At 40.5% G+C, this 27,546-nt stretch overlaps 1 protein-coding gene across 3 annotated transcripts; it reads right to left on the minus strand.

The window, feature by feature from the left end:
• Positions 1–2,625: 2,625 nt before the first annotated feature.
• On the minus strand, positions 2,626–26,779 carry LOC109986206 (ras-related protein Rap-1A). Of its 3 annotated transcripts, none has more exons than XM_020636734.3 (8): positions 26,647–26,779; positions 17,803–17,896; positions 15,960–16,028; positions 15,617–15,673; positions 14,882–15,022; positions 10,773–10,916; positions 10,307–10,432; positions 2,626–3,699 (listed from the first exon to the last, which is right to left on the minus strand). In XM_020636734.3, exons 2-7 carry the CDS (start codon positions 17,857–17,859, stop codon positions 10,343–10,345), a joined length of 558 nt encoding a protein of 185 aa, XP_020492390.1. In that variant the 5' UTR covers positions 17,860–17,896; positions 26,647–26,779; the 3' UTR covers positions 2,626–3,699; positions 10,307–10,342. The 3 variants fall into 3 exon arrangements, with proteins under 3 accessions (XP_020492390.1, XP_020492392.1, XP_020492391.1); XM_020636736.3 differs by having other exon boundaries at positions 17,803–17,891; positions 26,647–26,771; XM_020636735.3 differs by lacking the exon at positions 26,647–26,779 and adding an exon at positions 26,337–26,386.
• Positions 26,780–27,546: the final 767 nt, after the last annotated feature.

Raw genomic sequence — 27,546 nt, forward strand, 5'->3', positions numbered from 1 at the left:
TGAGCCTGACAGGCCACTATCAGTGTGACCAATGGGATTATGAATGAGATGTAGAACTTCAGAATACTTCAGAATAATCACAGAGAAACCAACTTGGGACAGCACAGTGGATACATCTTCTTATTCAAAGTCTGCATCCCATGCTTTCAACAAAATGTTTTAAAGTGTAATTCCCTGTTAAAAAAGCAAAGATATTAAGCTTCTTGTACCATGTTTATGCTTGTAGGAATCACAGTTAGTAAGACCCAGATAGAGAGCGCTTTGATGTGACTGAAGCCCACCTGGTACCAGACCGTCCTCCCACTCGCTCTCGCTCTCTGTGGGGACCTGGAAAAGCTTCAGAAACCTCTCCGGGGGGAGTGTGCAGGACGACAGCAGCATTACTTCACAGAGAGGGATAATAGATGCAGAAGTGTTTTGGTATTACTCCGCTTCTCAACCACTAAAGGGATTAAGAGCCCGATCAAGGCTGCAGTGTAGGTGATAAGAGTCAAAAACAAGAAGAAGAAGTGAGTCACACGTATAATCCCTTCTGCAGCGCTCTCAGCAGCAGACATTTAGCATCCTCCTCTGCTCGACACGTATGCCTCAGAGACATAAGGAGCTTAGATGATGCAGCATATTTTCTTTTCATGTTTAAAAAAAACTTACGGTAGAGCTTGCAATCACGGCCTCCTGAGTTATTTTGACTCCTGACAAAACACAAACTGTAACAGAATATGACACGCAGAAGGATCGCTGTTACTAATTTACCTTGATATAATAAGAATTTGCTGTATGATTAAACTTTTGGCTATATAACATGATTGTTGGAAAAGTTGTGAGTCCCTGACTACTGTTAAAGAATTATAATGACTTTTTTCACAGTGCATTTTTCTTGCAGCAGTAAGTATGGTTTAAGTCCATTTCAAAGCAAAATGCACCCATTTCCATTTTATAAACTGTGATCATTTCTGCTTTTCATCATCATGTTTTTGTACATTTGATATCTGTAGATTAAAGATTAACAGTTAGACAAAATAAATCATTTCAGTTTCTCAGTTTTACCTGCAGGTTTAGATGAAATTAAGACTTCTGACAACTTTCAGATATATTCTGACTGAATGATTCATCCAAGAAAAATGGGCTTATTAAAATATATTTAAATGAATAAAGACTTGCAGCTTTATACCAGTAGATCAATAATATGGTATGAAAGTATTTAATTAATAATATATAGCAATATGGCAACTTCCAATAATAATTAAGAATAAAGAATAAAGACATAAAGAACAGTCAGCAAACTGAACCCACACAGCATTATGCAGCTAAATGTTAATTTTGGCGTACACTGACCACCATGGGCTAACGGTAATAGACAAAGAAAGGTTGCAGCAGCAATGTCTGTGATTGTGAACATACTTCACGGCTGATGGAAACGCATGTGTCCATGTGATTTTAAGGTTTATTTGGGAGATTTTTAAGCGTTTATTTTAGAGACAGGACAATGGACCGTCAGAAATCAGGGAGAGAGAGAGAGTGGGGAATGACATGCAGGAAGGGATCCACAGGTTGGATTTGAACCTAAGCCGCTGCTTGAAGGACTATAGCCTCCGTACGTGTGGCGCACGAGTTAACCACTAGGCTACCGTGTCCCCTTCATGTGTTTTTTTTTTTTTTTAAACAAGTTACACAATCTCTCTTTAGTTTACTTAAAAACATGTTTAATGTATTGACTATAGCGTGTAACCTCTCTCCTTCGCTGATATTTTATATCCCTCCTTGCTTCCTTCCTTTGCTCTGAGAACGAGCAAAAGGAAATTATATCAAATCCTGTCTTTCAGGTGAGGAACTACAATGAATCCAGGCTGCAGGATCTATATGGAGAAGGCACCAGAAACTTTCAGCTTGATCTCTCCTTCAAACACCAACAGATCAAAGATGTGCTGGAAAAAAAAGCAACAAGATGCACTCACTTCATTGTGATGGATGTGTGTGTCATTAGGCCTCGTTATCGGAGCAGCTGTGACTCAGTTGGTAGAGTCAGACGTCTCTCAACAGGAAGGTTCAATCCCCAGCTCCTGCAGCTCCATGTCTGATGTGTCCTTGGGCAAGACACTCAACCCCCAGCTGCTTTGTCAGCAGCATATGAATGCGTATGATTGGGATTAGTTACTTCTGATGGTCACTTTACATATAGCAACCTCTACCATCAGTGTGTGAATGTGTAGGTGTGACATGCGGTGTTTAAGTGTTTTTAGTAGACAGACAACTAGAGAAGCGCTATACAGGCTCAAGTCCATTTCCTTTTAAACTAGTTCTGGGGCTTTGAATCAGTTTCCTTTTATTGCCCTCAAATGTGGGAACTATTTCTGTTCATATACTGACACCTAGTGGTCATTTTAAGAAAGGCACACAGTGTGTATAATAGATCCTTGTACTTTCAAATAGGAGTTTTATGGTGCACACACTGTGATAAACGACTGTCCTCTCTGTATGTTCACTATTGATTCATGAACAGGCTGCTTTCACTGTATAGAATCAATACTTCATTTTACTACAGCTACACAGTTACAATGCATCTCCTGTGTTTGGACGATCTGTTGAAAAACAGCTTTAAATTTCAATCTTCTCAAATAAGTCGAATCAGCTTTGAATAAAAGTTTAATTCACAAAAATACATTGACCAATATAATGAAAATGTACTAAAATGTACTTTAATAATCCATAAAAGCTGGAACATCATTGACAGAAAAACACAAGAAGCATTATTAGAGTTGGTTTAGTATAATATATTTCAGCTTCAAGAGACATAGAAATCAATCCTTATTTTTTCCCCATATTTCTTCTATAAAAGACCCATTTTTTTCTGAAGCATTATTATGCAAAAAATGGCATTAGAATATATTATGGGAGCTATGAAATCCCAGTGACTGAGTATAAAATTAAGTCACATCAGAGAGAGATATTTGCAGAAGAGGAGTCCATGAACAACAGGGCGAACAAAGAAAAAAAAAATATAATAATAATACATATCATAGACCTTGATCTATCATCACTGACATGACAGGCATGGAGAATAGGTGTATGGCTATAAAAAATTTCTCACTTTTCCACTTGATTTCACTTGAAAACATCTACACTGAATAACTGATGCATTTTTTTCATGCTCGTTTTTGAAGAATATTTATAATCATACAACTAAAGAGGTCAACTTCCATGTCGTTCAAATACGATATCGAAAAAAGATGAAAAATACTGAAGTTCTAACTCTGTCTTTTTCCTTCCTTTCCTTCTTTGAACGCTGTTATTTTTTCTTTTTGTTTAACTGTCAAAAAATGAAAATACAGGGGCTGCTCTCTGGCCAAGTAGGCGGCTCATGGACACATTTATCTATACTTTCAGAGGCTTTTATCATCATCATCATAAGGTTGTGTTGTTTGTTGGTGAGAAATGGAGACTGTCCATTCAGGGTTCACACTGAAACTGAGACACAGAGGAAGGTCCTCGGAGGCGAGAGTCTTCTCTCGCTTACTGTCTTTCTTTCTCTTTATCTCTCTCTCTCTTCTTTCGTGTAGCTCGTCCTCGTCTTTGATGGGAGCAGTTCAGTCAGCTGATTCACCGTTTATGGCTGATGGAGGTTGGGGGTTGGGGGGGTGAGGGGGCTGTTGGAATGCTGGCACGTTCCAATCAGGGCAACAGTTCTTCATTACAGCATTTCTGCAAGAGAGCATCAAGGGTTTGAGTCCTCTTTTTACCTTCTTGTCATAATATAACACCACAATCCACAAGCTGTTGGTGCCCTCTAGTGGCAGGTCAATGACATTACATGTGTAAAAAAAAAAGGAAAGAAAACACAAATCAAGGCTTGTATACTGCAAATTAAAAAAAAAAAATCTCTTATTGTTTGAAATAAATAAATATTTCATGGATACAAGTCTCTACTCTACTGTTTGTTATAGTGCAAAACACACACGTAGTTTTTACCATACCAATTAAATAATAATGCACAACATACTTTTTTCCACTTTTAATTTTCTACTTAACATTTAAACTTTTAATCTGCTTCTTTAGAGTTTTCTGTATTTTGAATGTAGCCTATGTAAATAAAAGTGTATATTTTTCTAAGACTGGACATAAACCACAGCATGTCACTATGCATGGTACTATATATCTTACTGTGTATGTGACCAATAAAACTTTTTTCTTTTTTTTAAAGGATCCTTTGTGTTATGAAGTGTTCTTATGTTAGCAAAAAACCAATTCAACAGAATTTAAATGATAAAACGTGCATTATGTAAGTGTCATATAAATTACATACAGAATGAGTTCAAAGACAGAATAACAAAAAACCAAAATACAGTTACTTTTGGGAAAACCCTAATAAACTTAACACTTCATCACTCCACACACATTCAACAGGATCATTATTTTAGCCCTTTAAAATCACTTGTTATTATAGAAGCTTTACTGTAGGGGGAAATATAATACCATCATATCACACTAATCTTTTGTTTTACATGTGTTGGACATACTTCATCATCATCAGTAGTGTGTGGCACAGATGACTTGATGTGCAGCAGCCCTAACATGTAACCTCACTGCTGCCAACGGTTTACAAAATAACAAGGTATAAACATATGTGAGCTTTTCTTTTCCTTTAAACAAACTCTGTTCTCAACATTTGGCTCTTAAAATCAAGTTTAGGCACCAATCTTCAATCTCTTTCTTGTAGGATTTATTACGCATCGACCCTGGACCTTAGAAACACATCAACCGTTTGATCTTCACCTAAATATATTTAAAACACGTGCACTTCATATTAAATCCTGGTACCCGACATCTAAATCTCAAGTTCTGTGTTTTACAGGTGTGTTTGAGAGCAGGAGGTGAGGCCTGCAGGGAAGAGGCCGTATCCATTTACAACTCCTCTCTTCTCCTCTCGAGACTTAAAGGTGTTACAAGCTAAAGAAAGTTCAAGATAGTTCTGTTTGAAATCGTTTCTTCTATTCTGCTCACAACGTGACACCAGCTGCCAAGGTTCACACAGGACATCGATCCCTCCCTCTGAACTGTACGAGTCAGTCTGCTGAGCACCTCTGAGCTTCTAACAGAGAGCACAGGTGTAGAGGGGGAAGTTATCAGTCTGCCTCTTTTGTGGACCCCTAGAGTTCAGACAGATCTGCCAGGCAGATGTAACCAATTCCCTGTGGTTTATTCTGTGCTGCTCATACCACATTCATACAAGACAGATGGCAGGGATGGGGGAGATTTCCAAGATAACAATTTAGCAGACATTAACAATAATTGAGATGGTTGTATGTAGGCCTGCACATTGTGAGAAAACTGTGATGTGCTTCAAATAAGGCACATTTTGAAGTCTCTGCAGTGTCACACAAAAAGATCCCACGTGGAAAAACGTCAAGGTTAACTTCTGGATTTCAGAAAAGATTGAGATTTTTAAAAGAATGTCCAAACATCAATACGTAACTGTAAACACTAAACATCATGCAGACTGTCACACTGAGGTGCAAACAGGTCACCTGTTGATGTATGAGCCCAAACTAATCCTACATTCAGGTTTGAAAAAAGTGACCACAAATCATACATATAAAAACTTTGAATTACAATAGTTAGAATTAGTGTATCTTCTCAACAGATATATCAGAGCACAGTCACTGCCTGACCCAGTGAATAAAATGACGGCTATAGCCAGAGACTGATGGCTCAGTAGGTCAGCAAACTAGAAAATGGCCATATTGTGTAAAGTGAAAAGTCCCATTAACTCGCTCTCTTGCTGTGCTGTCTCAGACTGGCACCATAACCCTGCTCTCTCTCTCTCTCTCTCTCTCTCTGCGAGTGTACAAGCCAGCGTGTTGGGTGCAGTGGAACAGTAGGGCTGTAATCCCATTAGTGTTGGTTCATTGGGCTGGCCAGCGTGTGAACAGGGGTTTGGGAGGGTTAGACAACGCCCCAGGGCCTGCTCACAGAGGCCCCACTCTCACAAACAGCAGACCAGTAACTGACCAACACAGATGGATTCAGACCAGGAACGCAGTGGGTGGTTTAGCTTCCCTGGTGTCTGGCCTGGCACAATGGTTCTGTCTGTTTGGCTAATCCTTTGTTATCTGTAATATCACAGTTTCATTTCCCCCACCAGAACATGAAAATGACTGAAGGAGGTAGAAATAAGATCTCTGCTAGTTGATGAGTTCGACTGGTTTGGCAATGCTTTAGTTTTGTTTGTACAACACAGCACAGCACAAAGTGTGTTAACAGTTATTGTAAAGCTTTTTGAGGGACGCAGCTGACCGAAAGTGTGAAAATCTCTTGTAAAGTGCAGGTTGTTCAGTTACAGTCATTTTTATTCTCAACAACAAAGGGGCTCTTTACCAACAGACTTTGTTATACAACGTGTCTATACAGTTTTAAAGGTAACACAACATCTGCTTATTTTCCAGACTTGGTCCATGGCAACCTTGAATTGGCAACCCTCCGTTTCTCTACCGAAGTCCCTCCTGCCTTTGTGGCAACATGAGTGTTAGTTTGATTGTGGTTTGTTTTACAAGACATGTTGAACAGACAAGGAAAAGAGTTGGTCCAAAAGGTTTACCGTAATGGATGTATCAGATAGCAGCTAGCCACAGTTAGCTTGACCATCATGTTTGTTTACTCTTAAGTCGCGTTTGACCGCGGGAGATTACACGTTGTGGTAGTTGAGACTGAAGTTGAGTTGGTGAATGAATCGGTTAGTGTGTGATCAGTTGGTCATCTCGTTGCACACTACACACTAAAAACACTGAACTGTTAATCTGTCATGATTTGTCGTGATGTCTGGGGTCTCTCAAGTGTTCAAAATCATTTAAGATTTTAAAAATATTTTCGTGTGTGCCAGGCCTTAGCCAGTGTGCAGGAGTTTGCATGCATGTACTGGTGATATAAAACAAGAAATAACCCAAAACTAGATGCCTAGGACTTCTACTTGTGTTGCCATGGTTAGAGCAATTTTTTTTTGTTCCTGTAGAGAAATGATTTTCCCACTCAGATAAAAAAAAAAAAAGGGTCAGCGACAGAACAGTCCCACTGAATATGGTTAGCATGTCACTCAAGGACATGTCAGCCTATTGGACACCTACACAAATGACAGCTTGAACAAAAGTCCTCCAGTTAAAGGACAAAGGGTCACTGTTCATTTTGCAAACCCTGCTGCTCATTAGTCTCAATGACCAAATGCAGAGGGGGGGCGGACACCATTTTCCTAACCTTCAGGCAGTAATAGTGTGCAAACAAACAGATTTTATGTAATATTTCCTGTGTTTGAGGCTCATAAACACTGTTACTACCTTTGTCACAATATTTCAACTCAAACTCAACACCCAACAACTGAGCCCCTCAGCAGGGCTGGAACTTCAGTGTCAGATCAATTAAATGCATTTCCCCTACTCCTACCTGCCACTAACAAACACTTGCTTCACTATTCCTACTACCTCCTACTTGCTTTTCTTATTTGCTTGACATATGAAAAGACAGAACTTTAGGCGACTCAACCTAAGAACTTCACTGTGCTTAAAAAAAAAAAAAAGAGTGTTTGGAAACACGAAAGAAGAACTGTTTGAACTCCATGTGAGACTGAAAATACCCACGAAAACTCATTGAACCTGAAGTCATCTTTCAAAAGGAAACTTCCCACATCAGACTGGGACTTTCTGAGTCTGAGTGAGGGGTTAACTGGGATTGAAAAGTGATATCTGACCTACACAGGGTTTGAGGTCAAAGTGACAAGATGCTAAAATTAGCAGCAGGCAACAAGAGGACGTATACAGCGAGATGAAAGATTTTAGTCTGGCTGCAGAGATTTAGAAGTTAGAGGCATTGTAAGCAGGCAATTAAAATGCTTGTGAATTTATGAATTGTTTTAACATTTAACTGTTTTGATTTATCAGTTGTAATCTATGTGGTCATTAATTCAATGGCTTCAAAGCTGCATTTTTCTTTCTTTTTTCTATATAACAATATGTAATGGGTTTCTAACATAAAAGTGGTAATATTGTGACTTTGAGTCCAAGTAGTAAAATGTCTGGATTATTACAGAGAGAGCTTCAATACACTGTTAAGCTGTAATCAAACATCTAGAATATGTGATGATTATCTATTGCTTCATTTACGGAAAAGAGTTGTTCTCTGTTTAGGCACACGGACAGGAATTAGCAGGCTGGTTTAAGTGCCTTCTCATCACTAATATCCGGCCAAACTGTTCAAAAATGCTGTGCAATAGAATTTAAGAACCGAAAAAAAAAAAAGAAGTGATTCTGAATTTTACTGGGAAACAACCTGATGACTGATCAGGATTTCCTCAGACAAAACCAGCTGCTGCAGTCTGCTGAGGTCTAAATCAAGCCAGCATACAGTGACTCATTCATTCATTTCCCAGCTCAAAGATTAGGAAAAGACTAATGACAGCTCTTCACACTTCTCAAGTCCCACACAGACTACTTACGAAAAAGCTTGTTTGACTGACTGGTTGTCACAGGGAGCACTTCCTTATCGGACAATGGGTACATTTTTAACCAAAGATATCGAGAAATAACACAACCACAAACACTGAGAAGTTGTACAGAAACACTACACACAAAAACCCCTTCGAACATATAATGATAAATCCAGGTAAGGTCTAATGTTATTATTGTTTTGTATTGTTATGCTGTTTTTATGTTTGGTCTTTTGAGTGTGATGTGATTTGATTGGGATGTGAGGATTTCTGAGCTTGTAATGCAAGACAAACGGAAAATTAAGTGTTAGTTATTATTATCCATCAGCACAGGAGCACCGCAGGGTTGTGTTAGTTCTCCAGTTCTTTTTACCCTACATACTAACTATTGCACCATCAGCCTCCCAAGTAATTTCCTTTTTACGTTTTCGGAAGACACTGCCATTCTCAGCCTGTTGTAAAAGGACATGGACCCCTCATCGTATTTCACTGAGGTACAGACTGTTGTTCAGTGGTGTGATGCTAACTACCTTGTTGTAAATGTAATTAAAACAGAGGAGATGGTGCTGGATCCCCCATCTGTGGGAGATCATACCCCTGTTTTTATCCATGACAAAAGAATCAACCAGGTCAGCTCCTACAGGTATCTCGGTGTACATCTTGATAATCTGTTTAGCTGGAAAACTCATGTTGATCATTTGTGTTCTCGTTTACAGGAAAGACTGTACTTCTTACATAGAGTCAGGGAGTTTGGTGTTGACCATAAGATCATGTTTTTGTTTTATCAAGCCGTGTTGGAGAGTATCCTCAGATACGGGATGTCAGCATGGTACGGTAACCTCTCTGTTCAGTTTAAATCTAAACTCGCTCGTCTGGTGAAGGCTGCCATGAAGGTGATGGGGAGGACTGAAAACCTCTCCCTACAGCTAATATATGAGCAGTCTGTTCTCAGACTGGCACAGAGAGTGTTCTCTGACCCGTCTCACATCCTCCACTCTGAGTACGAGCTTCTACCTTCTGGCAGACGATACAGAGTCCCCCGACGTAAACTGAACCGCTTTAAAAACTCTGAATAATGTTTCGTAAGGATGTGTGGGTTGTGCATGGTGTCCCTGTATGCTTTTAATATGTTCTTACCTTTCTTATTTTATCTCTCATGCGGTATTTTTGCAAATCTTGTGCAATATGGGTAATGTGCAATATATGTGGTGCTGTTCTTTATTGGTAAATGCCTTTTTGTTCATGTGTGGATGTGGTGTTTCTATTGTTTTTCATTTACTGATTCGAGTGGAAGCAGCTGATTGTTTTGAAACACTTTGAGTCCAAGACAAATTTCCCCAAGGGGAAAATAAAGTGTATCTTAACGTATTATTGGCACGTAAACTCAGAATAAATAGACCCTTTTACAGAAAACCTTTTTTTCTGTGAATTTCTTGAAAAAAAGTTCTTCTTAAAGAATCTGTTGGACCCTGATCTGCCTGGAGAGGGGGCTCTCTCTCCAATTCTGCCTTCCAAGGTTACTTAAGTTCTCTGTATGTGTTGGATTCCTTTTATTAAAGCACAACACAGGACCAACACCCCTGATGACACAGTGTTGTATTCAACTTTGTAGATAAAGCAGGGTCGCCTTTGCTGCAGGCAAACAAACTCGTAACAAACTACCGCTGATGTAAGCAGCTTCATCTAAGGTGACATTACAACAAAAAAATCAAAGCTATTATGCAACACTAATCAACCTTACTTGTGTACATGCATAGTGACAAGAGAAGTATGTGTGCCACTGGGCCTTTATGACTAACACTATGTGTTGTGAACTTTTAGACACACACTCATACACACCTGGCTCAGAGCTGCTGCAGGGGCTGGAGGGGGTCTTTAAAGCAGGACACAGTTGGATTTCTTTTTTGCCTTCTTCTTTTCCACTGGCGTTTTCCTATTTATCTGTCGGACCAGGTCATAGAAGATCTAAGAAGGTACAACAAAGAGAAAAAAAGGATTATTATTGTTGAAGCGTTGGTTCTCTTCCCAGGCAGGTGCTTACACACAGTGGCACCTTTAAACTGCATCACTAAATAGACTGGTGCCTTTCACATAAAGTTTAATAATAGTGAAGCTACCACCGATAGTTTTAATCCAGCTGAGCTCGTTACTACCTGTATCCAAGGTAAACCATACTGGTCCCCAAACCAAACTTTGATGAAGGTACTGAATCAGCTTATGAATTTAATATTGTGTCAACCAGTAAAGGGATTTCTTTGTTCCCCCATGCAGGGGATACCAGTGATTTGTCTCTGATCATACTCACATCGAGTACGTTGATCTTTGACTTAGCAGAGGACTCTAAAAAGGCACAGTGGTTCCACTGTCTGGCCAGGTTCTGGCCCTGCTCCTTTCCCACCACACGCTCATCCTCCAAGTCGCACTTGTTCCCCACCAGGATCATCGGCACCTGAGGGTGAAGAGAAATTAAGTACTAATCCAAAAGCTGGGGGGGGGGGGGGGGGGGGGGGTGTCAATTATACATTTGTGTGGCAAAATGAATTCATCAGTTATGTTACAATATCATCAAGACCTAGGGGCTAATATAACATATTATTATATATGATGAGAAATGCAAACAGGGATGTATCTGTCATTTTTTTACAAAAGCATTGGACGATAGGAGAGGGAGTAAAGAATAGTTTATTTATATCGAGTCTGGAGTTTAGAGTAGAAAGTTAAAGAGACATAGGAAATGACATTTATTATATGAGAACAATGTTAAGGTAGACCATGTGTATAGACAAGAAAGCTAAGTTAAATATGCAGAACGGCTTTGGAACGTTTAAATCAAGAAAAACTTTATTTATTTGTTTTCAGCCAATAATCCACAATCAGCAAAAATAGAACAATAAGAATGGAGTTGTAAAGAATGCTGAAGTTTAGTTTGTGTTAAAATGGTGTTTTGTGTAAGAGAATTTCACAACACATAATGGGAAACAAAGGTTTTAATAAACAGACATTGCAGTGACTGCTTTTGTAGAAAAAGCCTTGAGAGGCATCCAAGAGTGGACACATAATTACCAACGGTTAGTAAGTTGAGTCTATTAGTTTGAATTTGAAGTTTTAGATATCAGTGATAGAGGAGATTAAAGAATCAATATAAACTTTCCGTTTCATTTCCTTGAACAGGAATTCCTTTAAGAGCTAAACTAAAAGGAAACACACAGAGAGAGAACAGACAAGAAGTCGGATGGTTTTGGAATCTCCCAAACAGCCAGCGCTTCTGCTTTCCGTGCCCCGAGTCAGATGTTTTAACAGCCAAGGTCAAAAAACAAAAAACTTTCTGAGGAAGAGAGAATGTTCTGGGCAAAAACCTCAGCTCTAACTGTCACAGTGGGCAAAGACGGGGGGCAGTCAGGGTGTCGGGATGCGTCTCATCCTGCCTGCTGTTTCCTGACCGGCTATCTAGGGAGCACGCTGGCCCTGAGGAAGTCATGGCAGCCCCGCCCAGCCGGGATAACATCGCTTTCCTTCCTGAATGTTTTCGAATGTTTCAGCTGGATTCCACGCTCTGGCTGCTCTCTGGAATTACATGATAGTGTGAGACTGTTTGTTTGTGTGTGTGTGTGTGTGCGTCTGTGTGTGGGTGCTTGACTTCACTCAGCATGCAGTGTTCTTTCACATTTAAGCTCGGCTTTACTATACCACCCACATTTAAAAAGTATTGACAACAGACAAGGGCTCAAGTTTGAGGAGGAGTTTGGTGTTTTTTTCAAATTTTTGAGGAGCTTGCAGGATATTTGTGTTTGCGGTACAGCTTAGCAAGCAAGAAACATTTTCAAGTAGTGGGAAATTCTGCATGCAGCACAGCAGGCTCTAATAGTATATCTGAATGGATAAATCTTTTCAGAGTGGGCATGCAAGTAATACATCTATGCATGGGGAATTCAGCCTTCCCTATCTTCTCCTTTTCCGCAAAACAGCCCCCAGACGAGTCTTGTGAATCTGGCAAAAACTGGATATTTGTCAGCTAGAACCCTGACATGCACAAACTTGCCCAAGACTACCCCATCCCACCCTATCCCACAAACAAGACTACTGCTCAGAGGTTGGTTTTTGACAGCATTATGACCTCATTTCTCCAGAAAATGTCAAATGTTTCAAAGTCTAGAGTGGTAACTCCAGAGTCTTTACTCCTTTTCTCTCTTGCTCTCTATCTGGGCTGAGGGGCAGACGACAGGAAGCTGCTATGTTTAGATTAACCCCGTGGAGGTTGCTGCTTGATGTTTGATATCCAAACAAGCCCTCACTCTGGACTGCTGAACGACATTTCTCCCAAGGGGTCCTGGGAGAACTAGTGGTATGCCCTCCTAACACAAACCCTGAGCCAAGCTGAGATGAAAAGATGGATAGAGAGAGAGAGGGAGAGGGATGGTAGGACGGGAGGTATGCAAGGGAAAGAAAAATGTTCAGTGTCAGCAGCACACGACGTAGCATTAGCCTACTTGAAGAATCTACACAGCCCACAGAGAATCTGTTCAGATGCTGTTAACATGCTACAGACAGGTCCTGTCCCGCCCACACTGGCATGCTACAGACTGGATTGTTGGGAGCATAGAACAGGGGGAGTATGGAGTAAATGAATGGAGCCAGTCGTTGCAAATAGAGCAGTGAGTCACAAACATGGAGTCAGGCATTAGTAGCATCCAAGTCACACAAACAGAGACGTAGATGGCCCAGAAAAGTCATAAGACCTCTCTTACATAAAAAAATGTGGAAGGAAGTACAGGAAGTGAGCTTTTAATAAACTGCTCACTTACTTTATTCTTCACTCATAACTATTACTTTTTTTTAAGGGCTGTGGAATTTGTCTGTACAGTGCTCAGTCATTAAAAGGCTTTTTAAATGAGCTTGGCAATAGGAAGTAGGTCTGTACATTTTGCCAGCTTTGCAGCAAATGGTGCGTGGAAGAGCTGAGAATGAGAACAGCTGTAGCTGCAACAGCAATGTCTGCTTTCGCTCTGCAATCACTTGAAAAGCTTTCTCGGAATAAAAAATGAGCGCTCGTGGATGGAAAAAAAAGAAGACATTATAAGCATTTCCTTTGGTTGTGCATTCCTGCATGAGGAAAAGAAAGATAAACAGATGTCGCGGCCATCAGAGGTAAAGGCTCGAATCACCAAAAAGACTGATAGCTGACAGAGCAGAGGTGATAGCCAGATAATCACAAATGTTTAAGACATTCAGGGAACATAGTTGAAGAAGAAAAGGCCAATAACTGTTTTTCTTGCATGTTAAAGGAGCCACTGATCCTTAGATCCATCTGTTAGCCTGAGGCTAACCTCAGCTCCCTAACCGCAGAGGCTCTAATGAAGTACCACAGCCTCACAATCCTGTGTGTTTCTGATGAGTTGAGGCTTTCCTTTCACATCACCCCTGACAGTCCAATCACCCACACAGAGTGCCAGACCACAGTAAGACCACAGGGCCGTCCATAGAGGTGAGGAGGGAGCAACAGGCGATGAAAAAGCCAGTCAAAACAAAAAGCACAGGAGAATATTGGCACAGATAGTGAAGAAAGTGGGGCAAGATGGACCAGAAGAGAGATGAATACTGAAAAGACTTCTACGCCAGGCTGCATTAGGGCTATTAAGATAGTTGACAGGGAACAGAGAGAGAGAGAGAGAGAGGGTTATGGTAACATTCATTCCCTCTAGAGATCACCAAAAAAGGGCATCTACGATCCTGCTGACGCACTATCTGCCCCAACCAGAGAGGGGATGGAGGGCTTACTCACTCAACAGCCTCACAATCTGACCAGAGATACAGAAATATGGAAATGTGCTTTTGACAAGCGGTAAACTAATGAGATGACGCATCCTCCTTTTATTTGCAGGGTCACAGATCCAAGCTGACAGGCAGACCATGAGGGGAAAACCACATTGTATATATAAAATGCTAAACTAAGGGTGGGAGATTTAACTAACCAGAGAAATTCCTCTTTCTTTAACTGGACTCTTGGTGAAGTTTGGGATGTGGCTCTGTGTCTGTGATGACCACAGATGAAGTAATCAAACCACAAGGACCTGTGTGACGCTAATAACAGCCGATGCTAGACTACTTATAGCAAACAAGTTTCTCCTAGTGATTTCTCATTGTTTCCACTCTACAGACAACACAAGAATAATAGCATGATACTATCAGCATTATGTCAAGGTAATACTAATTTGTGGTTTAAGATCCATAAATACCATGTTGAATGGTAACCATAGCAACAGTACAATGTGGTTCAGAACAATGTAGGAGGTTGAGAAAAAGAGGTGGTTGTAACCTATCTGTACTACTTCTCACTCTCTACAAACCATTCATCCCTTATTTAGAAGAAATATTAAATATATTAAACTACAATTTATGTGTGTTCTGATTACTTACATCCTCTGTGTCCTTTACTCGTAAAATCTGTTCTCTCAGGTCCTGGAGGTCATTGAAGGTGGACTGTGCTGTGATGGAGTAAACCAGGGCAAAGCCCTGGCCGTTCTTCATGTACAAGTCCCTCATTGCTGTGAACTGCTCCTACACAGCAGAGGAGCAAAGAAAAGACAGAGAGCATATGAGTGTTTTCCATTTATTGATCATTTCCATATCAAGTAACAAAGTCACATTGGTGTGACCTCCTCTATAATTCACTAGATGTAGATTAAGTGCAGTAGAACTGCAGAATATATGTCTAATTTATCTACAGCAACAAAATATTGCTGCATATCAGAAAACATGTACCCCAATACATCTGTAGTAGGCCCAGTCCGATAAGATCAGCTGAACAATATGTCAACCAGGTTTTAGTCTGAACTGACAGTGACACAGGATCATGTTCCAAGGGACCAGTATAATCAAAAACTGACCCCTTAACAAAAGCAGAAATATCTTTTATAATATAGAAACCAATCAGAAAGTTGTCTAGACATTTCATTCAAAAGGCACAAATGTCAACCTCATGTTGGAGATATTAGTCGAGACTTGTCAGTCCGGGCCAAAGTGGTGGCCTGACCCGTTTGACCAACCAGCATTACAGACCAAATGTCAGCGTTCAATACAGACACTCAGGGAGCCTTATAAACAGAAAAACAGGCTCTGAACAGAGATTTCAGTGGTGTGGAGTTCACTTACTGTGCCTGCTGTGTCGAGAATTTCAAGCATACATTGCTGTCCGTCTACCTCCACTTGCTGCAAGAGAAAGAAAAGGGCAACATTTATATAATGTAAGGCGTCATTTCAGGTCAACTGACACTCTTTATTGAAATACTACAGACAATACAAAGCCAGCAGAGGGAGAGTAAGAACTAAAATAGTTGTAAGGAGAGAAAATAAAAAAAAGAAAGAAAAACAACAGAGAGGTAGAGATGAGAAAAAACACAAGAGCACAATATGATGACGTGAACCTGCAGGGCAGCTGCTAACAATCAGTTCATACCTCTCCCCGCCCCCAACCCCCACCTCGAGGGACACTTACCTTTCTGTACGAGTCTTCTATTGTCGGGTCATATTTTTCCACAAAGATTCCCTGTACAAACTGAACTGTCTGTAAGAGAAGACACAGAGCAAGCACACGTCAGCTCAATGTGGCCTCTGTGGCACACAAACAAAAACATCCTCACTGACAAATATGGCTGGAGTGCCATCTTTCCCTGATGTGTTACTATGACAACTGTGGAGGCTATTAAACATACTAAATACAAACATTTTAATATAGTTGGCCGCAAAAAAAGTACTCTGATTAGGTTTTTTGACGGTGCCGCACTCACATAAGGCAATCCATACCGTGCCTAAGTGTGAGTGCTCAAGCACGGTACACTTCCTTGGCCCTGGCACGCTTAAAAGAGGTGTGCTTCGGCATGGTACAGTTCATGCACGAGCACAAGCTGGAGTGCACAACATGGACAGCATGTCTAAGCACGCTTCATAATTACGTAAAGCCATGTATGTGTTGCATGACAATGTTATGTACAGAGGTAACCTTGCTCAGGCCCGGTTAGTGCTGGAGCGGTGTGACTGCAGGCCAGCGGGGGAATGGGGAGGGGGGGACATAGGCTTAAGCGTAGTAGGGGATGACTTTGCCTCGTCAGCCCTTAGAGAAATTACATGGCAAATTTAAAGTCCTAGTTAGGAACAGGGTTAAATGTAGCCTTTTCACACGCAGTTATCCAGCAAATCAAGATATCAACAGCCAAATGTCGGCAGGGAAATCTGCCATATTATGTTTCCAACACATGGACAGTATTTGCAAACCAGTTTTTACCCCCCTGCAATTTTTTATCTTCATAAGATCGCCACTCATAGATAAACTAATGTAGAGTCTCCCCTTGCTCTCAAATTTACCTTCTCTTTGGAAGCCTTAATGAAGATTGCTGGGCGTTTTGAACTCAGCTAAATAAAACCGTGATTTGTGAAAAGCAGTCGCATGTCAGGCAGAGTTGTCCTAAACACAGTACCAAGAGGACTTTTAAGACATTCTTGCACGGTAATGAATTTATAAAGCCGTTTGTGGGTTTTATTGCTATTGCTATATAATGTTGGTTATTAGGTGTATATGGCATTTCAAAGCATACAGTATGTCCTGTAGTTGTTCTTTATGACCTGAATTCCTGGCATGTCATCATCCAAATTGACCGTCATAAGAAAGTCCAGTGTAAACTCTGGTGGAGACTGTGCTATTTTTACACTCTGCACTCAATTGAGGTTTACATTAGGGGTAGACGAGTTCAACTGATTATATCTTTACAGTGTAAACATGTCCGCCTGCCAGTTTGGGGGATTAACCTGAAACCTGGTAGAAGTTAGCTTAGCGGGCACGTCACATGGACATCTGGCAACATTTTAAAAATAAATGTAAAAAATAATAATAATAATTTACATATATCTCATCAAATTAAATCAAAGACAAAAATGGTGAAATAAGGTTTTACAATTCAAATCCATCACATTGGATTTTTCTTTATCTGTAAACAGGAGGTGCACAAATCCAGAAGTAATGACAAGCAAACAAATGTGTAGTTCCAAGTGAACACTACTTCTGCTAATCCTGAAAGAACATTGCATTACAATGAACAAGTGAACACTAGCATGATGCTGTTAAAAGTTCAAATAATAACTTACAGTCTCATACTTGTTTCTCTGTGATATTAATGCCCTAACATTTATTTTTAAACAGATGTCTCCAAAAATGTACAGGGAAACCGTGTTTCTTGTTTAAATCACAGACCAACAAAGTGTTGAGGAAACACTTCAGAGGTGTTAAAGAGTTAGGAGGTTGGGGGGGGGGGGGACAGGAAAAGAGTTCAGGAGGGAATACTCACCAGAGCGGACTTGCCCACACCTCCAGAGCCTAACACCACTAGCTTGTATTCACGCATGGCGGGTTTGCTTCACCGGACAGCCCAACAATCTGCACTGGACAAACGGGAAAGGGGAGAGGGCAAATTAAGATATAAAAAACGAGAAAAGTTCAAGATCAAGGATAGAAAAACAAAGCTTTTTTTTCCACCCAGGCTTAACAAAAGGTATTTTCCCAGTCTGGTCTCTGAGATTTTCCACTCCAGAAAGGAAGGATTCTAGATTCTAGTCATTCCTGGAGGTTATGGACAAGAAGAAGCACAACAATGGAGGGAACACCCATAAGTGGAGCTGCTTCAGGGTGGAGGAGGTGAAGAGTATGTGACCCCTCTCTAACACAAACCAGCTGTGGTGTGTGTAGGGGGAACTGAAGGGGAGAGGATATGTGGAGCTGGCAGATATTCCTCCTAATGACACAATCATCTGGCCTTCACACACCAAAACACACCCTGCTGTCAGATATTTTAGTCACTCACTCATTACTGCTGTTGTAAAACAGAGAGATGAAGTCAGACTTTCAGACTGATAACAGAAAACAGCTGAGGGAAGTGATAACTGCGAGGGGGAGGATATTGTGAAATCCCTGAAATATCCCTTTAAGGGTCGTGGAGGCTTCAAAGCACTGGCACACACTGTGGCGAAAAGTCAGTTGGGTTAGCCAACTGGGTCACTACGAGTTGGGCTTCAGAGATGACAAGACGGCTACACTGAGGTTGAACTGTGGCTGAGTGAAGCGGGGGATTTCTGGTTCTCTCACAACTTCCTTGATTTGTATCAAGACTACATTTTTTTGTTGTCTAACTGTTAGCTTTTTTGTAAAAATAATAAACTCCAAACTTATCAAGAAGTAAGAGTTCAAATCTGTGCAATGCTTTTAACAATGTTTTTAGTTTAAGAAAAAGCCTTACTTTCTCAGCCCATAGAAGCTTAAACAATTAGATTTGTTAAATCCCTTCGATAACTGGACTGTTTTTTTTATATTTACATCTGGTTTCCTTTGGCTACAAATTATAAAACTGGAAACAGGATAACTAAATGTCTTAGGTTTGTGTGATGAGATCATTTTTATTTCCACAAATATTTTATTTTGACATTCTCTTGGATTGGTGATATCCTTTTAATAATTGTCTGCACCTGCTCCTGCACATAATAAAGCATTAACAGATCAAAATCATAAAAGGGTGCAACTTTGCAGCATTACAACATAGACTAAGGTTGATGCAGCTTTTTGTATTAGTCTGCTGTACTTAATTTTGTTAAAGCACTGTCTAATTAAAGAGAGAGTTCAGGTTTATCAGACTGTTGTTCTATTACAGTGTTTCCCCTACCATTATATTAAGGGGGCGGCCCGCCCCCCTTGATTGTCAAGTTCATTTTATATATAGCGCCGGATCAAAACAGAAGTCTTAAGGATACCTTTCCTATAGAACAGGTCTATACCTCGTCCTTTTATTAAATTTTATTTTATTTATCAAACTAAATAGCCTCATGTTATTTATCTTATTTACACGACAGCATGTCATTTCTGTCTCTACATGGTCGTGCGTTTACAATTCTCCTCTGCTCTCTGTAACGCGCAAAGCAGAGTTTCGCCCCGATGCACACACTTACGCACACACTTACACACACACAGACACTTGTGCACGCACACAGGTGAGCACACTCTCACCACCGGAGGCCTGTTTGTGTGGTTGTGTCTGACGGACACACGCAATAATAAAAAGTCCGTAAGAACCATCAGAAAATACAGTAGTTCGCTTAGCTTACTTCAGACTTTTCTGGGCATGTCTCTCTTACTGCCGTTACTCAGGGGATGCGCCTTGAGCATGCTGCATTCAGGGGTGCTCAGACAATGAGAGATACATACAGGTGCGCTCAGAAACGGGAGATGCAGGAACAAAAACTAAGCTGGATAGACCGTTAAAAGTTCAAATAATTGTTCAGTTGCTATATTGACTGATGTCATTAAAACACATGAACACCATGATCCCTTTTAGTATCTGTGGCAGTGTCCGACTCCCGCACTCGTATCTCACTCCCCTCTCTATCCTGAATTTGTACTCTGTCCACTGTCCTGTCCAAACGTACTGCTGAAAGAGGGAAAACAGAGATGGTAAAACATCAGATGTCTTCATCTGCACACCAGAAGCGTGTGATGTGGAAACCAGAAGATTAAACTTTTCAGTCAAGAGTTGAAAAGTGCACCATTTGGCATCAAAGCTAAGTGAGAAAGTAGCTATGTTAAATCAAGTCTCAAGAAAGACAGTATGGCTTTGCTTGATGATAAATCCTTTTAGCAAACCATCAGAAGCCAATTGGCTACCATTCAGGGAGGCAAATGCTCCCCTCCTACACTGTTCTTTTTAAAGCACACACAATCCAAATACTCAGGGGGGGGTAAGACTGGACTAAAGACCTCCAACTTCAATCGCAAGCAGTGACCATGTGGGATATGAAGCCTTGAGTGTGAATAATTCATACTCACTAATCCTCTACACACAAAGAGAAGTTCTCCTTGCACGATCAGGGAGGAGCCCGATGGGAGGGAAAATAAAAGAACTGCGCTGAACGAGGGTTTGCAAACAGTTTCTGCAGCAGCTCTCATGTAAACAGTCAAGTGCATGTACAGTGTCGCATATGAAGTTAACATACAGACAATGTCACTCTTAGATTTAAACTAGGCCTCGCTTGTCAGCTATCCACACATTATGGTTCTTGTTTGGACACAGAGGGGGCCGTTTTCACATATGCACTCCGCATAATATCTAGATAATTACAGGAGGATCGCTCCGGAGATTCTCCCGACCTAGCCGTTCACATATGTTCCTCACAGCTGGAGACTATCCCTGTCAGAGGGGAGGGGGGTCGGGGGATTTCCTGAGGTAAGACGTGATGTAAAAAAACAACGTGGAAGTAGCGGCAGAAGCAACGGAGTCCGCTACACGATGCTATCATGAGAATGTCAAAGCCCCAGACAGAGAGAAAGATAAGGGCTGTGAGCCAGTACACACACTTCATGTTGCTGTAACTTGGAGAGGGGAGAATACTAGTTTACCTTATTGCTTAGCCACAATGCACTTGTATTAATTAATACAAGTGTATTAACACTTTCATTGTAAATACCAACACGGGGAGAAGGTGGTGCCATCTCATCAGTGAGGCACTGGCTCTGCTCTTAGTGTTGGAGCAAAACATGAAGCAGACCGGAGGACTCAATCTGAGCCATTATCTGTCACAAATCACTATATTTTATTTACCCATCACTGTGGCTGGGAGGCTGAGCAATTGGTGCTGACTTGTGTGTGCACTACAACCAAATGTGTGAAAAATCCATGTTGTGGCAGAACGCAAACCAGTGACAGTCCCCATACCGGTTTAATGTACAACCCAATTTAAACATTATCCAGAATGTATGACACAAAAATACAGTAAAGAAGTGACCCTATTTTAGATTTATTGTAATCTTGATTTCCATTAGTATGCATAGTAACACACCAGCACAGCCTGCTACACACTGAAAGAGAAGAGAGACAACTGTTGAATGAGATCACTTTGAGCAGCATGTATGGAAATAAATGTTAATACTGTTAAACATCACTGACATCATCGACTCCCTTGTTTCACAAAGTCTCCTAAACAACAAAACTCCAGTTTTAAAACTTTACACTTGCGATTCCGTTACCCAGACAGGTGAGCCAAGTGTGGAGGGGCATGTGAATGATGCAGCAAAACTATAGAGCAGAATAACATCGTCAAGAGCAGTTAAAACAACAGCCTAAGATTTGTGTGTCTGATAGCTTCACTGTTTGACTCTCAGCATACAGTTTAGGATGCTGTCTTTAGAAAAAGGTGGCTTGGCAGGTAGGTCACGCCCCATGTAAGGAGGATATATAGCGGTTCAGTTTTGAATTAATGACTTCAAAGTTAGTAGTTTTCCTGTCAACTTGACTTACATAAACATGTCGTCCCTGTGTGAGATACATTTGCATGGGAAGTGGCAAATCATTTGCAGTAAAAGTTACAAGGAGGCTCAACTATTGTATAAATACATAACAAATAAAGACTAGCGCATTCACACCTAAGCCGTTTGGTCAGTTTGAAACAAACTCTGGTGCACTTAGTCAGATAGTTTAGTAACTCTGGACTAAAGAACCAAACTCTGATCCACTTCCAAGTGCACCAACGCGCGGTTCACCTTAGGCGAGAACACGATCCAAACCAAACACTGTCTGGAGGTGAACCAAAAAGGAGTGTGTTGTGTTTTGAATTTGGCCAGATATTTCAGAATAAACATCAAAAACATCAGACTAGTCTAAAGGTAAATATATATACACATGGCTAATCATGTGCACAATGTCTAATAGGTTTGCCGTGCCTGGCTGGTGTTAGCATTTCCAAAAACACCAGCCATCAGTCCTCTTTGCAGGTTAACATCCACATGCCTATGTCAAATGTTGAACATTGCCATAGATATGCCAGTTTAACCTGTTACAGCCAACATATCTCCATTATATCTCCATTTTAGATCAAAATACTGCAAACTGCGTTGCACTGTTGTTTACCTCCGGGTCATAAGTGCAGCATTAGGCCGGATGGAAGAAGCCACTGACCAGAGCTACAGTCGCAACAAGTGGCTAGTACCAATGCTACACAACATTTACCAAGCTGCGCTTGACAAAGTGCAGTGTGGAAACAACTGAACCAAATGAAAAATTAAACTATGTTGCAACTTCACCCCAAACTTCATATCTGGTGAGAGTGCGCTCACCTGTATGCGCACAAGTGTCTGTGTGTGTGTGTGTGTGTGTGTGTGTGTGTGTATTGGGCTGCCCCCCTAATATAGTGGTAGGGGAAACACGGCAATGAATATTTAGATTCATTGTATTGCAAAATATTGCAGATATTGATCAAAGTTGGACCCCTTATGACTCTGCCTATGTTCTTAGTGTTAACAACATCAATATATGCTAAATGGTTCCTTAAAGTTTAACTGCACCTGATACTTAACTTAAAAATAAAAGATAAAAAAGTGTGTCTGAGCTTAAGCAAGAGCTACAGAACAAAATGTCTAAGCTTGTCTATGTGAAATAAGATTTCTGAGAAGTAGTGGTTGTGCGTGCTTGATGTCTACAAGAACACAAATAGCACCCTCCCCAACCCAAGTGACCTTACTGATGAAGGCTTTAACTAATTCTTCGTCATATTCAATCAGTGAACGACGCCGGCCTCCTTTGAAGCTTTTAGCTATAGTGCAACATTTTCTAGAAACAGTGGGCAGGACTGAAAAGTATGCTTGTGTTGTTGCAGTTTATCTACAAAACTTTCATCCCTGGAAAAAATACACATAATGCTGCACTCTGCCTGCCTACACACACTCACACATTGCACACAAACTTGCAAGGCCATTTAAGGACATCTCTGTATAAAACCAAACCCCTCTCTCTGTTACCATTTCCCTCAACAACACACTGTCATTCCCAACAAAACAAACACTCCGCTGCCGTTACTCTGCCCTCGTAGTAACGCCAGCAAATAAGGAGCGAGGGAAAGCCACATGCCACAGAAAACACGCTCCACCATGACATCACCGCATCACTCACCCTCTACAGCCAAAGGTATGTATCCATCTAGGGCTGGAAGTTGGACGAGGTGCTTGCTACTTGCAGGGAATATGCAGCCAAAGTGTCTGGAAAAAGTACATCTCACACTGGAGGACATTGAATTAAAGAGTAACTGAACTACAACACATGGTATCATCCGTTTCCTGGTCTAGTGAGGCTAATCTGACAGCAAAGTGAAGCTGTCAAAACCCCTGACTCAGCACGGTGGTTCGATTGACAGCGGCCCTCTGTATCTTCCAACCAGTGGGGACGTTGAAAAATTTGCACACATCCGCTGGTTAAGCTGACAGCGCGTTACAGCCTCTCGTGTCATTCCTTCCTATTTGCCTGCTTGTTAACCTGCTTTGGTGATGATCAATTTGAGGTTTAAGGGGAGAAAAAAACTGATACAAGTTGTTCTCATTTAGTGTTTTTTGAATGCTGATAAGCTTCAGGTTACTCATTTCCTCACATCTTTTCTTCACACTGATCAAAGAAAGAGATATACTAAATTTAGGGCGACTAACCCAGAAACTATACACAGCAGAATACCCATCAAGGACTTAAATACAGAAGACAAATGCAAAGACTCTTCTTTTTTTAACAGCAAACTTGCTTTTAACCAACATCTTAAAAGATTCACAGAACATTCCAACTATTTGAAGCCAATAACAGAGATGAAAATGTCTAAGACTGTTAAGTTATTTTAGTTGTGTTGCATTTAAGAACTGTGGTTAAAAATGCAGCTTAATCTGAACCTAAACAGAAATGTGTTTATCTCCAATGACTATCTGAAATGTATTACTTCCAATAAGAAGGGTTATGTTTGCGTGCCCACTGTCTGCTTGTTGATGCTATGGGCTGATTTTCATAAAAATTGGGCAGAAGAAGAACACATCACATTTTGGCTATGATCTGATTCACAACAATACTCATGAAATTGTAACACCTCTTTCTAAATAGAACTACATCCAGCTTACAAACAAGAACAAACTTCATCAATTTAAAGGTCAAGTTATTCATGATAACTCTTTATGACGAGATGCCATGCTTGTGATTTATTTGAATATGTGTATTACAACAACTGTCTATCATCCAAAAGTGTTTCAAACTTTCACAAATATGTATAGTATGTGAATTATATATGACACTTTTGAGTTATTGAAGTACAGAGTCAGACATATGATGCTGCACTTGATTATTTACATACCCTGTAAGACATTTGTGCAGTGAAACTACAGAAAGTGTTCTTTATACAGGTTTAATTGCATAATTGCCCATAGCCGTATTTCCCTTTTTTGCATAGTTAGTGAAAACACTGTCGTAAACAGAAGACTAGCAAGCAGTTGAGTTCATCAGAATTAATTAATTGGATTTATACCAATTTAGCCCCATCTTTTCCTCAACCTATAATTAGTGCCACAGTACAAAGTTCTTTACAGAGAAACTTCAGAGGAAACAGGGAATTTACAAGCCTGTAAAATAAACTGTTTACCACCAGAGCTTCTTACGGTGGCAGCTACTACTGGGATGTTTTCTAAAAAAGAAAAAAAAAAAAGAAGCTGATCCTCATGTGTGACGGCTAAAACAGCATTAAGTTAAATCGTTCAAATCAAGATTTATGAGTATGACGTTTCTAGTGTCAAGGAAAAGATATTGAATCCAGGGAGATTTTTTTTCATCCGTGTATAAACTGATCTTTTTTTTTTTACATAATCTTCTCTGTCAAAATTAAACCTAAAAAATGACTTGGAGGACAAACCAAAAAAATCTGTTATCTAGTGACTAAGTTTTACATTCTGACTACAACCCTGAATGCCCCTTTGATTCAGAACAAAACTGCTGCCGGGCGCACTAAACTTTGCTGTGACTAGATTATGACAAAGATCTGTAAGTGACAAACACCATCAGCTCAATGCATCTACATGCTGGGGGCCCTTGGCCTGCTGTAACCACATCCTCTTTCCAAAGTACAAGAAGGCCTCATGCTGATAGGATGGAAAAAGGAGTAGCTAACCTTACTAAAATAACCTCTTCCAGTCTCTGTTCCCGTTCAAGACTCAAAACTGCAGGCTTGCTTAAAGAGAGAGAGGGGGGTGGGGGTTTCACAGCATGTAGATAACCATCAAACCTGGACTATAAGATTCAGGGTACATGACCATAATCTATAATTAATAAAGTCGACCTGCTGTGTGTTTACAGTGTGAGGATGGAGTACACACCTTTCCTGTTTCACAACACTCCCCCTCCTGCAGCAGAAATAACTTTACAACCAGCTGACACACACATTGCTTGGACACAGGCGAGAGAAAGTAAATTGCAGCTCCTGGGTTATCTCACTGTGGATCTACCTAATTTGCTTACGGCGGCAGCATATGCTTATCACTCCAGGTCATGCTAAGTCCCTGCAATCTGTGGCTGTGACTGTATAACCCACAGAGCTCCGTCGATGTGTGATTACTGACATGTTAGCTCCCATAACATTAATCAAATTCCGGTCAAATCATAAACCCCCGCTTACTGATAAATCCTCTAAAAAAAAAAAAAAAACACCATAATCTTTAATCCAGCCATCTGAGAAGGCGCGTATGTCCGTAAACAATCCAGCTTCACACCACTAAGTCCCGTTATCAAGCTTGTTAGCAGAAACGCCGCTAACTAGCTAGCTTTAAGTGCTAGCTGCGGCTAAGCTAAGCTAGCCGACACATTCCCTTCTTTTTCCTACGGGCGTACAAACCCCACCGAAAAAAAAGAAAACACACACACAGCGATGTTGTCGGAAATATAACGCAACCGAGCGCGTTTTACATCAGCACAGACATCAAGTTTTCCCCAATCACAACGCATTAACAGTGAATTCAGCCGTAGAAAAGACACAGCATATTGCTAAACGTTACCTGCCCTTCCGCCTGGCCTTGACTAAAATGGGAGTGCTCTCACACACACACACACACACACACACACGCACACGCACACGCACACGCACGCACACACGCACATGCACGCACGCACGCTCCGTTTTTTTTTTTGTGTGTGTTTGCGGATCATTTATTTCACGTGTCCGACCTCTTTTATAATGCACGCTATTCCACGCTGCCCGGGTCTGCTTATCATATCCCGTATGTACCGAGGCGAAATGCTCCGACGTAAAAACGACTTATTTGACCGTGTTTAAGCAGGTAGTAAAGTTTTGGTATTTCCACTCACCGTTTTCTCGCTCGCTGTCTTTCGCCGCTCCGCAAGTGTCACTCTGCCTCCGGCCTGTGTGTGCGCAGCAGACGTCACTCCCGACTGTTTCTCACTTTTTCTTAAAAGGGCATGACACATCGGCCACTCCACCGACAGTCATTTGCATGATAACGGGTTGCACAGAAGTGATGACTTTTTTTTCCGGAGGAATACGTAACATTAGTAATGACACACCCTTTTTCATTCACTGTTAGTTAATATATTTCTTACCTACTCTACATTTGCTTCCAGGGATTATTTACACAGGATGTTGTAAGAAAGTATTAGAGTAAAGAGTTCACTTGTATGAGAGTTGATAGTGCCCAAGTTTACAAAAACCCCAATGAGTACTTTTTTATTTGTATATAGTAGTTTTCTGTTTGTAATGTTATAATTAAGTTTTAAAGTAATCTCAAAGAGGGTGTCAAGTATGTCAAGATCAAACCCAAGTCATAAGTAACAAACTACTTTAAACTTAATTTGCATTTGCAACTGAATACTTTAGTTAAAGAACCACATCATTTTAAAGTAGAGCTCTTTGGTTATAATCCTGTCTTAAATGTGATACACACAAATCTTGACTTGTCTCAGTTTAATTACACACCCTTTTTCATTCACTGTTAGTTAATATATTTCTTACCTACTCTACATTTGCTTCCAAGGATTATTTACACATTCTCCCTGAGGAGATAAGACTCGCAGATTCCCTCAATTCTTTTAAATCCCTTCTTAAAACATACTTTTACAGACTTGCTTTTATGTGATGTCGTCTTCTTAATGTCTTTTCTTACTGGTTTTACTATTTTTATCTTCTTTTACTTCTTACTGTTCTTTTATTTATGCTCTTATCTCGTATTTATGCTCATATTTTAATCTCCT

This window comes from Labrus bergylta, chromosome 5 (assembly GCF_963930695.1).
Source record: "Labrus bergylta chromosome 5, fLabBer1.1, whole genome shotgun sequence".
Classification (NCBI taxonomy): domain Eukaryota; kingdom Metazoa; phylum Chordata; class Actinopteri; order Labriformes; family Labridae; genus Labrus; species Labrus bergylta.